General features: G+C 43.2%; 1 protein-coding gene across 6 annotated transcripts; it reads left to right on the plus strand.

Moving 5' to 3' along the window:
• The first annotated feature begins 3576 nt into the window (after positions 1-3576).
• On the plus strand, positions 3577-16870 carry ZNF211 (zinc finger protein 211). 6 transcript variants are annotated; one of them, XM_035725193.1, is made up of 6 exons: positions 3757-3848; positions 4471-4509; positions 5160-5233; positions 5356-5482; positions 11147-11251; positions 12762-16870. In XM_035725193.1, the coding sequence occupies exons 4-6, from the start codon at positions 5449-5451 to the stop codon at positions 14228-14230; spliced, it is 1608 nt and encodes a 535-aa protein (XP_035581086.1). In that variant the 5' UTR covers positions 3757-3848; positions 4471-4509; positions 5160-5233; positions 5356-5448; the 3' UTR covers positions 14231-16870. The 6 variants fall into 6 exon arrangements, with proteins under 6 accessions (XP_035581083.1, XP_035581082.1, XP_035581084.1 ...); XM_035725190.1 differs by lacking the exon at positions 5160-5233 and having other exon boundaries at positions 3577-3848; positions 4398-4509; XM_035725189.1 differs by lacking the exon at positions 5160-5233 and having other exon boundaries at positions 3577-3848.
• The last annotated feature ends 839 nt before the right edge of the window (positions 16871-17709 follow it).

Here is a 17709-nt window from a genome sequence, read left to right on the forward strand (position 1 = left end):
AGGCAGGATGGCGGGGTTCTGAGGAATTTAAAGAAATGCTGTTGCCACTGTCCAGCTCCTTTGGGACTGCCAGGCATTACCCCTCCATCTTTTCTGTGCCCTGAAATCTCCTCCACCTTGTTGCTGACAAACCCACTGACCCTGAAAATATTTCCCCTAAGACTCTTCTCTGTAGACACACGAAGGGCAGGGAGATGTGTTTGTCAGCTCCCATCCCTGAGGAGACGCCTGGCATCTGCTAATACTTGGTGGTGCTGGCGTTTGGTTTCATCATCTCTGGGAGCCAGTGTGCCTAAGCCTAACTGGTCTGTAACAGAGTGTCTCCAGAATTTCTGTCCTCAGTGGACGATAGTACACTTCTAACTCCCCTTTACAGAAATAAGTCTCTTTAAAGGAAAAGTGACTCAAAAACTGCAGTTTTAAGATGTGCTTTGAGGGCGCCTGGGTGGCTCAGTTGTTAAGCGTCTGCCTTCAGCTCAGGTCATGATCCCAGGGTCCTGGGACCGAGTCCCACATCGGGCTCCCTGCTGGGGGAAGTCTGCTTCTCCCTCTCCCACTCCCCCTGCTTGTGTTCCCTCTCTCGCTGTGTCTCTCTCTCTCTGTCAAATAAATAAATAAAATCTTTAAAAAAATAAAATGTGCTTTGACATTCCTGTTCATTTAGTAATATATTAACCTATCAGTACTCACAGGGCCTCTACATCAAAGGGCACTCTAGGAGTCACGCCACCTGTCCACCCACAATTAATAAGATGGTTTATTATTACTGTAAATAATTCTAACCAGCTGGGTACTTTCCCTTCTTCCTGAGAGCAGGATGCTTTTCATGAAGTTATCCGTAGAATACCTGTGAGCAGAGAAGAGCTGAGCTTTATCAGTCCTTAGTGGACAGATGGGATCAGTAACCACAGTAGTTTTAGGATTCACAGGCTCAGTTGAGGTCTAGGTGATGCAAACTTTATTCGTTTTCCCATCAAGTCGATTGACCTGTTTATTGTCTAAATTCATCACGATTTAGAATAATTTTACTCTTTCCCTTCTCCCTTAACTTAGTTTGCTTCATTGATTAATTCGATTTATTTTTATCCTAAATGTGCTTCCCTCTTTCTTTTTAAAGAGTCTATTTATTTATTTATTTATTTGAGAGAGAGGAGGGAGGGACAAGCAGATTCTGCACCGAGCACGATTCCATGGCTCCTAAATCATGACCTGAGCCAAAATCAAGAGTTGGAGGCTCAACCAACTGAGCCACGCAGATGCCCCTCTTTTTAAGTGCTACTGTGTGAATTGAAATATCTTCCACGAAAGTTCTGTATGAGCCGCGTGTGTGTGTGTGTGTGTGTGTGTGTGTGTGTGTGTGTGTGTGTGTGTGTGAAAGAGAGAGAGAGAGAGACATTGGAGTAGATACTGCTCTCTGAAGCCATCCGCCACTCCCTGTGTCTCCTCTATATCCATGGGGTGAGCACTCTTGTCAGCAGTGTGGGCTCTCTGAGAAGCATTTGGTTTACTTAGAAATACATGGTGCCTTCTCTCTTACTTGCCCTTTTTAGTTAATCATTTTCTCATTAGCTCTATAAAATACACTCACTGAAGTTCCAGAATGCAAATCATTGCTTGGAGGATGTGTTCTCTCATGCCCTCTGTTCCCACCAGAGGGTCTTATGTTTATCAAAATTCAGTTGATTTCCTTGCCAAATTCTTAATTCCAATGTTACTTTTAAATTTTATCATTTATTTAATATAACGTATACAAGTGGAATGCAATTGCAAGTAAAAGTTTCTATTTAAGAGATTCCTTAAAAAAAAGTGTTCACTTTGTCAGCACATATGCTTAATAAATAAATAAGTAAATAAAAATTAAAAATTCTTCACTTTAAAAATTTTAGGTCCTTACAATAAAATTCTATATGAGGGTTAAAACTATAAATGATTAGGATGTAATATATAATCTATGACATTCTGTACTCAGAAGATTTGTGAAACATTTTGAAATTTTTAGTCCACTAATTTTTTTAAAGACTTTATTTATTTAAGAGAGAAAGAGAGAGGGAGAGCATAGAGGGAGAGTGAGAGGGAGAAGCAGACTCCCCAATGAGCAGAGACCCTGATGCAGGGCTCCTTCCCAGGACCCTGAGATCAGGACCCCAGCCGAAGGCTTAACCTACTGAGCCATCCAGGTGCCCCTTTAGTTCACTTAAAGAACTCTAGTAATTAAATAGCAGCTGTATTTTTTTTTAAAGATTTTATTTATTTATTTGAGAGAGAATGAGAGAGAGAGCATGAGAGGGGGGAGGGTCAGAGGGAGAAGCAGACTCCCCGCTGAGCAGGGAGCCCGAGGCGGGACTCGATCCCGGGACTCCAGGATCATGACCTGAGCTGAAGGCAGTCGCTCAACCGACTGAGCCACCCAGGCTCCCCAAATAGCAGTTGTATTTAATTCACTTTTGTTTTTTTATAGACACAAAGGATGATATAAAATATTTATCAGGAGATCCATAATAAAAATTGGATCATATAAGAAATTATAGAAAATTAGGTACCTTAATGGTGAAATATCAAATGTCATTTATTATTTAACTTGTATTTTCATAAACATATATGAGATGAGCTTTTAATATGTGTTTATGATTTTCCTCCTAAAATGCTTTTTTTTATAAAATTTGCTAGAATTTTTGTCTTTTATCAAATTGATTAATAGGGGTACTGAAAATTATCAGGACAGCTTCCTCTATATAATTTATGTATTCAATATTTTAATTGGGTTGCATTAAAAAAACCTTGTAGTATGCTTTTTTTTTTTAAGATTTTATTTATTTATTTGAGAGAGAGATTGTGCACTAGAGCGCAAGAAGGGGAGAGGGAGAAGCAGACTCCCGGCTGAGCAGGTTGCTGGATGAGGGGCTCCATCCCAGGACCCTGGGATCATGACCTGAACCAAAGGCAGATGCTTAACTGACTGAGCCACCCAGGCGCCCCTCAAATGATGTATTTCTTTAATTCACTGGAAATATTAATAGCCAAGTTGGACCTGATACGATTGGTGACTGAAAGTTTCAGAATGCTATTTTATTGACAAATAAATACCAAAAAAGGCCAAATGCGTTTCTTTGTCCCTGACCCAACCGACTGAAGCTCACAAAAATGACTTTAACACCTCAGGCTGCATGTGTTTAAAGAGCAGTAAGATAATGCTTATTCGCTTCCAGCTACCAGTGGATGTCCACTAGAGTTGGCTTCATAGAGTCTGAAATAATGTGGGAACACTTCAGTGATCAGTAGCACCAAAGACTTAAGGGCACTTAAGACTCCCCAGAAGTTGGCCCGCCGCCCCTTTAAGGAGAACCCAAGTCCTTCCCCGACCCTAGAAGTATAGGAGGGTCGTTTCCCTTAGGCCTCGCCTTGCTGTTTGGTCATTTCTCTGAGAGTTTCTGGTGTTGGGCGCCCCTCTTCCAGGCCTGAACGACGAAGGAACTACGTTACCCAGAGAGCCTTGGGTTGAGCGGCAGCGGTAATAACCCAATGAAAACCCGGAAAGGGAACGTTCCGGCAGGACGAACCGCCTGGAGGCGGGGCTTCCGTCGTTCCGTGGCGGTTGTTTTAGCGGTTCGGGGGTCTGTGGGCTCCGTCAGAGGACCCGGAACAGGGGTTGGAACTCAGGCGACGGACAGGGAAGGCACGAGAGGAGGCTTTGTCCCGTGGGGAGGCGGGTCTAGGGTCGGGGATACCGCCGCCTGCGAGGCCGGCCTGCAGACCTCGGTGCCCGCGACTGCCCGGGTCGCTCAGCTGTCATCACTTCACTCTGCCCAGAGGCTCCGATGGCGGCGGCCGCGCCCAGGGAGCCGCCGCAGGTAAGCGCTCGTCCCCCGGGCCCTCCCCGCCGTCCCCCCACCCAGACCCCGGAGGCCCGAGCGCGGGGCGCCGGCTCGCGGCCCTGCGGCCCAGGCCCCGGCGTCGGACGGGGCGGCGGCGGGGGGCGGGGGCCCCGTGTGCGAGCGCCGGCGTGCCGGCGTGAGGAGCGGGCTCCGGGCCGGGGGGCCTGAGGCGGGAGGAGGCCGGAGGGGGCCTGAGGCGGGAGGGAGGCTGGAGGGAGGCGGGGGGGGGCCTGAGGCGGGAGGAGGCCGGAGGGAGGCTGCCCGCAGGGGACCGCGCGTGAGGCGGGGTCGCGCCGGGACTGGCGGGCCGAGGTGCCGTACCTTCGTTCTGAGGGCCCTGGGAGCCATGGAGAATTTTGAGGAAAACAGAGACACAGTGTACGCTAGGGTTTGAGAAAGCCTCCAAAGTCTGTTCAGTAGAGCAGATTGTAGGGGGTGGTGGGGGAGGTTGAGCCTTTTCCCAAGGACGCACGGCGCAGAGGTTGGCCAGTCTGCCCGAGGTTACCTGGCTCTGGTGCCCCGCAGGGACACAGGGAAGGCCTGAGCCCCTGGAAAGTCGCCGTGGTCACATCCCTCGAAGACCTGCCTCTTCCCACAGGTTTCCATGGTTGCAGAAGTGCTTTTGGAACCTGCACAGGTGAGTGGAGGTGTCCCAGGCCCTCACTGGTCCCGTCCCACATTTTGTCCGTATTTGGGGTGTCATGAGACTTATCACCTGCCATTCTCCCAGCCCTTGATTTTGGGGCCCCTGAAGAATCCTAGCTCAGGCTCGAGTCTAGGCCAGGGTTTATATGGAGTGGCTCTCATTTGGGGCCATCAAAGGAAAGAGACGTGGAAGCTTCTTACAAAAACAGGTGTTGGTACGTGGACCTGCTTGGAGGTGAGGCTGAGCTCATTCAGGTGATGGCGGGCCTCCTTTCTTTCTGGTGAGAACACACTGGGGCAGGGCGCCAGAGTCAAGCTCAGAATGACTGCCGGTGAAGTTCGGCATCCATCTGGAGGCAAGGGAAGGTCTGGCTCGAGGAAGAATGTGATTTTTTTTTTTAAGATTTTATTCATTTATTTGAGAGAGAGAGTGTGAGAGAGAGCGTTGGGGGGGGTAGGGGGGAAGGGCAGAGGGAGAGGAAGAAGCAGGCTCCCCACTGAGCTGGGAGCCCGAAGCCGGACTGGATCCCAGAACCCTGAGGTCCTGACCTGAGCCAAAGGCAGACACTTAACCGACTGAGCCCCCCAGGTGCCCTAGAAGACGATCTTATCTGGGTCTTAACACACTCCATCTGGTTGCAGAGTGAGGAACAGAGTGAACACAGCGACTAATGGGAGTATAAGGAAAGTGCAGACCCCAGTGACACCAGAGTCTGGTATCTCCTCTGATTTGGGGATCTTGGGAGAAGGAGGGACATGGGGTAGATGTGTGGGGATATGGATTATGGGTCTTCAGGAGTGAGGCTCTTCGTGGTTTCATCTTTCTCTATCCTGGCAGGGAAGTGTGACTTTTGAGGACGTGGCCCTATATTTCTCCTGGGAGGAATGGGATCTCCTAGATGAGGCTCAGAGATGCCTGTACCACGATGTGATGCTGGAGAACTTTGCACTCACATCCTCACTAGGTAAGGCCCTCACACCTACCCCTGTGCCCCGGGCGAGGCTCTGCCTTTCTCTTTTCTGTAAGGGCAGTTCTCACATCTGGACGATGGAGGCTGTTGCCTTCCCCAATTCCCTGGTTAGGTGCTGTGGTTTCTAGAGCTGTACTAAGTGCATGCCTACTTCTCTTCCTTTATTGCCACAACACCTGCTCTTTCAAACCCTCACAGGAAAGGATTCAGGATCAGTAGCCTTAATGTCAGCCTAATGGATCTTCCCCATTGAATGGTCTAGACTAGAGTCTTGGCCTCCTTGTAGAAAATCATTTGACCATATATGCAAGAGTTTATTTCTGGAGTGTTTATTCTGTTGCATTGGTCTATATTTGTCTTTATGACAGTATCACTACTGAATTCAGTGTTTTGACTACTATAGCTTTGGAGTAAATTTTTAAATTAAGAAGTGTGACTCCTTCAACTTTAGTCTTTTTCAAGATTGTTCTATTTGGTGTCCTTGAGATTCCATGTGAATTTTTCTTTTTTTTTTTTAAGATTTTATTTATTTATTTGACAGAGAGACAGGGACAGAGGGAACACAAGCAGGGGGAGTGGGAGAAGGAGCAGGCTTCCCACAGAGCAGGGAGCTCGATGCGGGGCTCGATCCCAGGACCCTGGGATCATGACCCGAGCCAAAGGCAGACGATCAACAACTGAGCCAGACAGGTGCCTCTCCAGGTCAATTTTTCTATTACTACAAAAAAATTTGGGATTTTGATAGGGATTGTATTGAATCTGTAGATGGTTTGAGGTAGTATTGATAACAGCATTAAATCTTTCAGTCCATGAATATAGATGTCTTTCCACTTACTAATTTCTTTAATTCCTTTTAGCAATATTTTGTAGTTTCTTGTGTTCCTATCTTTTACTTTCTTGGTTAATTTCTAAGTATTTTATTCCTTTGATACTATTATAAGTGTAATTGTTTTCTTAGTTTCCTTTTTAGATTGTTCTTTTTTTTTTTAAGGTTTTATTTATATATTTGACAGAGAGAGACACAGTGACAGAGGGAACACAAGCAGGGGGAGTGGGAGAGGGAGAAGCAGACTTCCCGCTGAGCAGGGAGCCCGATGCGGGGCTGGATCCCAGGACCCTGGGATCATGACCTGAACCTAAGGCAGACGCCCAACAACTGAGCCACCCAGGCGCCCCAATTGTTCATTATTGTACAGAAATAAAACTGTTTTTTTATGTTCTTTTGTATCCTGTTATTTTGCTGAATTCATTTATTCTAAAAGCTTTTTAAGTCTTTAGGCCTAGTTTTCTGTGTATAATGTATTCACAAGCAAAGATGATTTTACTTATTCCTTTTCCTTTGGATACCCTTCTTCTCCTTCCTCCTCCTTCCTCCTCCTCCTCCTCCCCCGTTTTTTTCCCTGTCTAGAGCTTCCAGTACCATTTTGAATAGTAGTAGTGAATGTTGGCATCCTTCTTCCTGATCTTTGAAGAAAAGCTTTCAGTCTTTCACTATTGAATATATTAGTCATGGGTTTTAATCTTTTACTATATTAAGGTAGTTTCCTTCTGTTCTTAGTTGTTGACTATTTTCATCATGAAAGGGTGTTAAATTTTGATAGATTTTTTTTTTAAGATTATTTATTTATTTGACAGACACAGTGAGAGAGGGAACACAAGCAGGGGGAGTGGGAGAGAGAGAAGCAGGCCTCCTGCCGAGCAGGGAGCCTGATGCGGGACTCGATCCCAGGACCCTGGGATCATGACCTGAGCTGAAGGCAGATGCTTAACGACTGAGCCACCCAGGCACCCCTTGATAGATGTTTTTTATGCATCAGTTGAAATGATCATAGAGTTTTTTCCTCATTCTGTGAATGTGATGTATTACATTGATTAATTTTTGTATGTTGAACCATCCTTTGGTTCTAGAAATAAATCCCAATAGGTCATGGTGTATAATCCTTTACTTTGCTGAATTCAGTTTCCTAGTATTTTGTTGATGATTTTTTATCTTGATGAATTGTCAAGTATATTGGTCTACAGTTTGCTTGTAATGGCTTTGTCTATTTTTTATAAAAATAGGTGTGTGTTCTTCGTTAGGTGGTTGGCAGAACTCACCAGTGAAACCATCAAGTCAGGGCTTTTCTTTTTCTTTTTCTGTTTTTTTCCAAAGGAAAACAGAGTTTATTTTATTTTTAATATTTATTTGAGAGAGAGAGATATCACGAGCAGGGAGGAAGAGTAGAGGGAGAAGCAGACTCCACACAGGGAGCCTGATGCAGGACTCGATCCTAGGACTCTGGGATCATGACCTGAGCTGGAGGCAGACGCTTATTTAACCAACAGAGGTACCCAGGGGCCCCAGGGCTTTTCTTTGTCAGGAGGTTTTTGATTAGTGATTCAGTCTCCTTACTAGTACTCTCTTATAATCTCTTTTAGTTCTGTAGAATTGGTAGTTACGTTCCCACTATAATTTTTCATTTTACTATTTTAGTTTTCCTTTTTTTAAAAAAAAGCCAATTTAGGTAAAAGTTTGTCAATTTTCTTTTTTTTTAGAGATTTTTTTTTTTAAGTAATCTCTAAACTCAACATGGGGCTCAAACTCAGTTCCAAGATCAAGAGTCATGCTCCACTGACTGAGCCAGCCAGGCACCCCAAAAGTTTGTGTAAATTTTGATAACAGTTTTCAGTTTTGTTGATTTTTCTTTATTGTTTTTCTTGTCTCTATCTCAGTTCTAATCTTTATTATTTCTTTCTTTTTCTGCTAGCTTCGGGTTTCTTGGATCTTTTTGTAGTTCTTTAAGTTGTAAAGTTAAGCTGTTGATTCAAGATCTTTCTCCTTTTTAATGTAAGTGTTTATAACAATTTCCCCCTTAGTGCTGCTTTTGCTTCTTCACATAATTTTTGCTGATACTGTCTTTTCATTTTCATTTGTCTCTAAATCTAAGTATTTTCTAATTTCCCTTGTGACTCTTCTTTGACCCATTAGTTGTTTAAAAATGATTTGTTTAATTTTCATAGGTTTGTGAATTTTACAGTTTTCCTTCAGTTTTTGATTTCTAATGTCACCCATTGTGACGAGGGTGTCATTTTGCTATTTGCTATATGCCTTGTAGCTTATTTTGTCCCTCATTTTCTGCATTATTGGCTTTTGTATTCGGTTGGCTTTTTGTAGTGAAATGTACTGATTTGTTGGGTTTTTGTGGGGGGGGTTGTTTTGGGGTTTTTTGGTATACTTTCTAGAGGGCTTTGTTTTGGGATTTTTTTTTTTTTAGTTAATCATGGGGTTCACATTTAACATATAAAATTATAACAGTTAATTTGAATTTATGCCAGCTTATCTTCAATCACATTTTTTTAAACTCTGCTTCTATATGACTCTGTCCCGATCCCTTTTAGTTATTGATGTCATGAAATTACATCTTGTGTGTGTTGTATGTCCAAAAATTTAGGTCAGTAATTGTTATTTATGTGTTAATCTCTTAAATGTAGAAAACAAAAGGTGGAGTTATAAACCCAAGTTACTAGCTTTTATAATTGTCTGTGTATTTAATTTAACAGAGACCTTTATTGGTCAAATGGCTTTGAGTTACTATCTAGTGTCCTTTCATCTCAACCTGAAGGACCCCCATTAGTATTTCTTGCAGGATACATCTAGTAGTAAAGAACTCCTTGGCTTTTATTTATCTGCAAGGTCTTAGTTTCTCTCTCATTTTTGAAGGACAGTTTTGCTTGTTACAGGATTCTTGGTTTTTTTCCTTCAACACTTGGGTATATCAACCCACTGCCTCTGGCCTCTGTGGATTCTGATGAGAAATCTGATAATCTTTGGAGATCCATTGTATGTGATGAGTGGCTTCTGTCTTGTTGCTTTCAAGATTTTCTCTTTGCCTTTTGCTTTTGACACTTGGATTATAATGTGCCAAGTGTGAGTCTCAGCGTTTAGCCTGGTTGGAGTTTGAGCTTCTTAGATGTTAATATTTGTGTCTTCCATCAAATTTGGGAAGTTTTCAGGCATTTTTTCTTCAAATAAGCTCTCTTTCCTTTTGTTTCCCTCTTCTTCTTCTAGACTAACACATTGCATATATTGGTTTACTGATGGTATCCCATAGGTTCTTATGTTCTGTTCACTTCTGTTCAATCCTTTGTCTTTCTTTTCTTCAGATTTGATATCTTCAAGTTCACTGATTGTTTCTTCTGACTACTCAAAGCTGTTTTTTGTATCCCTCTACTGAGTTCTTTTTTTAAAGATTTATTTATTATTTATTTTGAGAGAGTGAGAATGAGAGAGAGAGAGCACATGAGAGGGGGGAGGGTCAGAGGGAGAAGCAGACTCCCTGCTGAGCAGGGAGCCCGATGTGGGACTCGATCCCGGGACTCCAGGATCATGACCTGAGCCGAAGGCAGTCACTTAACCAACTGAGCCACCCAGGCGCCCCCTCTACTGAGTTCTTTCATTCAGTTATTATACTTTTCAGCTACAAAATTTCTTTTTGATTATTCTTTATGTTTCCTATCTCTATTGGTATTTCTGTTTTGGTCATGCAACACCTTGACTTTGTCCACATTTTCTTTTGGCCCTTTGGGCATCTTTTAGACAAATATTTTAAAGTCTTTGTCTAGGGGCACCTGGGTGGCTCAGTCGGTTAAGTGTCTGCCTTTGGCTCAGGTCATGATCCTGGGTCCTGGGGTCAAACCCCACATTGGGCTCCCTGCTCAGTGGGGAGCCTGCTTCTCCCTCTCCTGCTCCCCCTGCTTATGCTGTCTCTCTGTCAAATAAATAAAATCTTAAAAAAAAATAAAGTCTTTGTCTAATAAGTACACAATGTGGTCTTTCTCAAGGACAGTTTCTCTTGTTCTTTTTTTTTTTTTTTTTTTTTGGAATGGGTTAACTTTCCTGTTGGTTTGTATGTCCTGTGACTTGTTGTTGTTGTTGAAAACTGGACATTTGGAGGTTGGTGTTTGTTTGTTGAATGGTTGTAGGGTGTCTCTACTGGAGATCAGTCTGGGGTGTAAACTTCAGGTCTTCTCTGTTTTTTTCTGAGACTGTGCCTTTCCCTGGGCATGTATGATGATCTTCTCTATTCCTCCATGTATGTGATTTTGAATATCCTAGTCCTTGAATTTCTGCCTCCAAAAAGGGGAATAAGAGAAACGTGACGGGAGGGTGGTGGAGGGGATAGACATCTGCCTTTTAAATCCCCTGAGTCAGGAGAGGGAGAGGTTTCGCAACAATGACTGCCCACCTGTATGTCACATCTCCACCATCAGAAGCACATATCTGTGCTACTTGGAGAACAGAGTCCTTATTGCCCACCCTGGCTCCAGCAAGCTCCTCCAGGAAAATGTGCATGGCTGCCTGCTGAAGCTCAGAGTTAGACAAGTTGGGACATGGATAACTTACACAATGCTAATAGCTGATATTGACCAAAATTAAAGCAATTTAGCATGTTGCAAGCCTTCATTAGACTGTAGAGTTGCAAAATAGTTACATCAGATTGATTCTGTCAGTGCATTTGTGATCCAGGTGAGGAGACAGGCTCTGGGTGCTTACTATCCCACCATCTTCCCTCTAACTCGGCCTGGAGGTACTTTTTGTAGTATCTTTCCTGTGATCCGTTGTGTGCTGAGTTGTTCCAGGCCAGTATTAACCACTGACCCGTCCTGTCTTACCCTTAGGATTTGGATCTTCCAGGTCCCATGCAGTTGCTCAGCTGGGGTTAGGGGAAGAGTCCCCTGTGCTTCCAGTCTCCACAAGATGGGCCCCCAGAGGGCCTGACCCAGGTGAATGATAGCTGGGGGAGAATGTGATATCAGAGCTTTGTTCAAATCATACCAGGAACCTGTCATGTTTGACTTGTGTTTTGGTGCCATTGCTGGTGGCCAAAATTCACTTCTACCTTCCCTTCTCCATTCTTGACACTTTGCTGACTTGTCATTTTTATTCTTTCTCTAGCCCCAGGCTAATCCCCATCTCTGTGGACCTTTTTTCTCACTCATTCCTCACACTCTTCTCTCCACAGTGATTTTCAACATTGTTGTATTCTAAAATATGCACATATCTTTTAAGAATTCTTTTTTTTTTAAGATTTTATTTTTATTTATTTGACAGAGAGGCACAGTGAGAGAGGGAACACAAGCAGGGGGAGTGGGAGAGGGAGAAGCAGGCCTCCCACTGAGCAGGGAGCCCAATGCGGGGCTCGATCCCGGAACCCTGGGATCATGACCTGAGCTGAAGGCAGATGCTTAACGACTGAGCCACCCAGGCGCCCCAATTCTTTTTTTTTTTTTGAGAAGGGTGGGGGGCAGAGGTTGAGGGAGAGAAAGAATCTTAAGCAGGTTCCACATGCAGCACGGAGCCTGCCGTGGGGCTCGATCTCACTACCCTGAGATCACAACCTTAGCTGAAATCAAGAGTCAGATGCTTAACTGACTAAGCCACCCCAGGCACCCCATCTTTTATTTATTCTTAAAACCAGTTATTTTGTTCCAGTCAGATTTTCCTACATGTGGATGTAGACTTCTGCACAGCATCACATGTTACCAGCAGATGTAATCCTGCTAAAAGCCGTTAACATGAGTTGTAAAACATGTGTTTCACCCTGGCCCAACCCTTTCCTTGTATCCTGTGCCCAGTGAGGCCTTCCCAATTCTTTTTTTTTTTTTTTAGAGAGAGTGATGCAGTTAAGTTACATTATGGTCAGAGAACATACTTTATTATTTCAATCCTTTTAAAAAGCACTGAAGTTTGTTTTATGGCCTACTATATGGTCTATTCTGGAGAATGTACTGTGTGCCCTTGAGAGAAATGTGTATCATGCTGTTCTTAGGTGAAGTGTCATAGAGATGTATGTTAAGTCTCTTTGGATAAAGTGTTCAAGTCTTCCATTTCCTTGTTGATCTTCTCTGATTTTTTTTTTTAAACATTTTATTTGAGAGAGAGAGAATGAGAGACAGAGAGCACGAGAGGGAAGAGGGTCAGAGGGAGAAGCAGACTCCCTGCTGAGCAGGAAGCCCGATGTGGGACTCAATCCCGGGACTCCAGGATCATGACCTGAGCCGAAGGCAGTCGCCCAACCAACCGAGCCACCCAGGCGCCCGAGGCCTTCCCAATTCTTGACCTTGGGTACCCAGTAGTACAAAGCAGCTGCTTTCAAAACCTAACCCCAACTTCCTTTTCCTGAAAACAGTTCCATATACTGGTTCTTTAATATGTCAGGTGTACATGTGTGATGGTTTTTGCTCCTTCCCAATAAAGTCAACAGGTATTTCATCATCACTTCTTTGCTTTCAGGTTGTTGGCATGGAGTGGAGGATGAGGATGCGCCTTCTGAAGAGAGCATTTCTATAGGAGTGTCACAAATTGGGACTCTCAAGGCAGGTTCATCTTCCCAGAAGGCCCAGCCCTTTGAACTGCATGGCCCAATCTTGAGAAACATTTTGTACTTGGCTGACCACCAGGAAACATATCTTGGGGAAGAACCATATACATGTAGGAAACAATTCTGTTTAACTGCCAATCTTCAACAGTACCAGGGGCAGCACACTAGAGAGATACCCTTCAGAAGTTATGTGGACAGAGCCTCATTTATAAAGAACTGTACAGTCCACGTGTCAGGGAAGCCCTTTACCTATGAGGAGACACGGAAGGACTTCTTAGCCAGCGTGGGATTTCTCCAACAACAGGTCACTCACACTGGGAAGAAGCCGAACAATGAGTGTGAGGCTGTCTTTCACAGTGGAAGAAGTCATCACAACTGTGGAGAATGCAAGAAAGCCTTCAGCTACACAGACACACTTGCTCAGGACCAGAGAGTTGCCACTAGAGAAGGAATTTATGAATGTGGCAAATGTGGAAAAGCCTGTACCCGAAGATGTAACCTCATTCAGCACCAGAAAGTCCACACTGGAGAAAGACCTTATGAATGCAGTGAATGTGGAAAATTCTTCACCTATTACTCCAGTTTCATTATACATCGGAGAGTTCACACTGGAGAAAGGCCCTACGAGTGCAATGAATGTGGGAAATCCTTTAGCCAAAGCTACAGCCTCAATAGCCATAGGAAAGTTCACACTGGAGAGAAGCCTTATGAGTGCAGGGAATGTGGAAAATCTTTCAGTCAAAGGTCCAACCTCATTCAACATCAGAGAGTTCACACTGGAGAAAGGCCTTATGAGTGCAGTGAATGTGGGAAGTCCTTTAGCCAAAACTTCAGTCTCATTTACCACAGGAGAGTTCACACAGGAGAAAGGCCTCATCAGTGCAGTGAATGTGGGAAATCCTTCAGCCGAAGCTCCAGCCTCATTCACCACAGGAGACTTCACACTGGAGAAAGGCCTTATGAGTGCAGTAAATGTGGGAAATCCTTTAAGCAAAGCTCCAGCTTCAGTTCACATCGGAAAGTCCACACAGGAGAAAGGCCTTATGAGTGTGGGGAATGTGGAAAATCCTTTAGCCATAGCTCCAACCTCAAGAACCACTGGAGAGTTCACACTGGAGAAAGGCCTATTGAGTGCAGTGAGTGTGGAAAGTCCTTTAGCTGCAAATCTAACCTCGTTAAACACCTGAGAGTTCACACTGGAGAAAGGCCTTATGAGTGTGGGGAATGTGGAAAATCCTTTAGCCAAAGCTCCAGCCTCATTCAACACCAGAGAGTTCACACTGGAAAGAGGCCTACTGAGTGCAGAGAATGTGGGAAATCCTTTAGCTCCAAATCTGACCTCATTCAACACCAGAGACTTCATACTAGAGAAAGGCCTTAGATGTACAGGGCTGTGCAGTTTCCTTTTAGATAATTACACTGGAGGAGAGATGTTGTGAGGAAGCCATCTACCTAAATTTAAGCCCATACATCTTAAAATCCACGGTGGGGAGATCTCCCTTTAGTTGAAGTATGTGTGAATCTATAACTGTCTAGGGATTTTGCCTGATTTATGTCACTGCCAGTTTCTGTGAAAGAGTTTTGTCACCTCTACCACTCAGCAGGTTCACACAGTGTGCATTAGTACATTAGTTACCACCACAATGTGCCCAGGGAAGCTGCCTCTTTCCCTCCTCTTCTGCTGGAGGAAATCATGATTATTCTTAGCCCTTATAGGGTCTTCATTCTCTTCTTGTGTAGAAGTTAGGGCATGGCCCAGTGGACCCAATCTGTGTTCTGCTGGTAACTTGCCAAGAAGGACCGCATTTTCAAGGATGTGTTAGTTTTGTGTGACACTCCTCTTGGATTTTCCTATCCTCCAAGTCACCAACCTGGGATCTCCCTGCCTCATATTGCTTTGGATTTTACAGTAATAAAGACATTATTGTTGGGGTTCTATTCACTGTGTGAGGTGATTTGAAAATGGCTGTGCTCTGCCAGCATTAAGGAATGAACAGCTTTGTTGGGGTTCCCAATGCTTTGTGTGCCTGAGAGATGACAGTTTGATGAAAGAAAATAGCTCTCTTTCCAGCTTTGGCCTAATATACACTGTTGCCTGAGGTCTCCTAGGAAAGACTGCAGGGCCTTGTCCTAATTTGTGAACTGGGTATCGGGATTTTTTTTTGTGGGCTCAGAGAACACTCTGAAGAGTCAGGAAGTTGTGACAACCTCCAGTGCTTCTGAGAACTACACGAATTGTTTTTCTCTTTCACAGTGGATGTCATATAATGCTCAGTAGTGTTGAGGGGAATCTCTACCCCACACCCTGCAAAGGAGCCATGTGCCCTGATACCCAGAATTCTCTAGGCTAGTGTCATGGTGAGAACACAGGGCCCTGGGGGAACTATAATCAGTACAATAACACTGCAGTGGAGAAGACTGCAGCAAAGTAGATGGCATGTGCCCCTTTTAGCATTGCATCAACAAATACTCCAATGACTGTGACTGTGCAGAATCAGTGTGCCCAGAAACTCTCAGGCCCTCCAGGTATGTGCATCTTTTGTGGCTGAGATCTTTGTCAAAGAAAATAAGCTGTTTTGTGGATTCCCATAGCCTTTCTGGTAGAGTTCACCTAAAGGCCAATTCTACACAGATAGGAAAACAAGCATACAGAGAAAGGAGATCCCTTAGTCCCTCAGTGTGGCTCTGTGACCTAGCCAAAATTCCTGTTCACTGAGTGGAATGGATTTACTTGCTCAGAAATATTTGCTACCACTAAGGCAAGGCTGCTCCTCCAAGGTCATCAGGAAAGAGACAGAGTCAATATAGGGCTGCCAAACCTGATTTTATGAAAAGAGTGGGAGACCTAGGGTTTTGTATTTTTTGTTTGTTTTTTTTTGGAACTATTTCATAGAACTTTATTCAGGTATAGTTGACATGCAATATACTGCACCTATTTGAGGTGTACAGTTTAAGTTTTGACATACGTATAAACCCACAAAACTTCATCATAATCATGATTATGAACATGTCCATCACCCCTAATTTGCCTCATGTCATTTTATAATCTGTCTTTCCTGTCCCCAGGCAACCTTTGATTTACCTTCATTTATAATAAATTAGTTTGTATTTTCTAGAATTTTATATGATCTGAGTCATAAAGTGTTTATTCTTTGGTTTCATTCATGATTTATAATTATTTTGAGATTCTTCAATGATGCTTATATAAATATTTCACTCTACTGCTGCATAGTATCTTTTCTATGGATATACCACTTGTTTATCCATTCATCTGTTAGGGGCCTTTGGTACCTCGTTTTGTCGATTGCAAATAAAGCTGCTAGAACATTTGTGTATAATTTGATATGTATATATATAGTTTTCATTTCTCTTGTGTTAGTAATTCAAAGTAAAATGCTTGAGTCATAAGATAGGTGAATGTTTAGCTCATTAAGAAACTGCTCAAACTGATCTAAAATGATTTTTTGCTTTTGCATACTCACCAGGAGTGCATGAGCGTTCCAGTTCTTTAACATCCTTGCCAGTCCATGGCATCAGTCTTTTGGTTCAGTCTTTGGAATTTACCCTTTTAACAAGCAAGCAGTAATTTTAATCGCATTTCCGTAAGGATTTATGATGTTGAACTTTTTTTTCTTGTGTTTGTCATCTGTATATCTTCTTGATAAAATGTCTATTCATATCTTTTGCCTATTTTTTAATGAATTGTGGCTATTTCCTTTTTTATTAACAAACAGCTTATTTTCCTCAGGTGTTTTTGTGCTATGTACAAGGTAAGACTACATACACCACACACTTTTAAGTTTAATCTGCATTATTTACATATTTTCCATTATGTTCTTAAGTCTAGACTTTCTGTAATACATGTAAGTCCTGGTTTGTAGTGTCTTTTAAGTTCTCTGGTGTAAATACTCCCACTATGGCCAATTTCAAGCTGTCAATGTGATGTCACTGAGCTCAGTTGGGAAGAGTTGCCACAGGCACAGCATTCTATCTCCACCCTTCTGATCCAGGAGCTGCAAATAACCTGTAGAACATAGACGATAATAAAACATACTAAAATGATTAAGACATGGCAATTTGAGGAGATTTATTTAAGACTTATAATTAACAACTATAAACTGTACATAGTTAAGATATACATTTTTTATTATGTTAATCACCATACATTACATCATTAGTTTTCGATGTAGCGTTCCATGATTCATTGCTTGCCTATAACACCCAGTGCTCCATGCAGAACGTGCCCTCTTTAATACCCTTCACCAGGTTAACCCATCCCCCCACCCCTCTCCCCTCTAGAACCCTCAGTTTGTTTTTCAGAGTCCATAGTTTCTCATGGTTCGTCTCCCCCTCCAATTTCCCCCCCTTCATTCTTCCCCTCCTGCTATCTTCTTCTTTTTTTTTTTAACATATAATGTATTATTTACCTCAGAGGTACAGATCTGTAATTCAACAGTCTTGCACAATTCACAGCGCTCACCATAGCACATACCCTCCCCAATGTCTATCACCCAGCCACCCCATCCCTCCCACCCCCCACCACTCCAGCAACCCTCAGTTTGTTTCCTGAGATTAAGAATTCCTCGTATCTGTGAGGTCATGTGATACATGTCTTTCTCTGATTGGCTTATATACATTTTAATGTTTTGATACATCCTTAACATCCCTGAAACCAAAAATTTCATTGAAAACATAAAAGAAGATCTGTAATACTGATGATCATTCAGTTTAATACTTCAGTTGTTCAAGAAACAAAAACAAAAAGCAGGCAAGATATCTGAAATACAGGAAATTCTTGGGAAAAAGTCAAACTTTGAAGATGGTTTTCTCACAAAGGATCAGCAAGAATGCAAATTAACA

This window comes from Zalophus californianus, chromosome 17, assembly GCF_009762305.2.
Source record: "Zalophus californianus isolate mZalCal1 chromosome 17, mZalCal1.pri.v2, whole genome shotgun sequence".
NCBI classification, from domain to species: Eukaryota; Metazoa; Chordata; class Mammalia; order Carnivora; family Otariidae; genus Zalophus; species Zalophus californianus.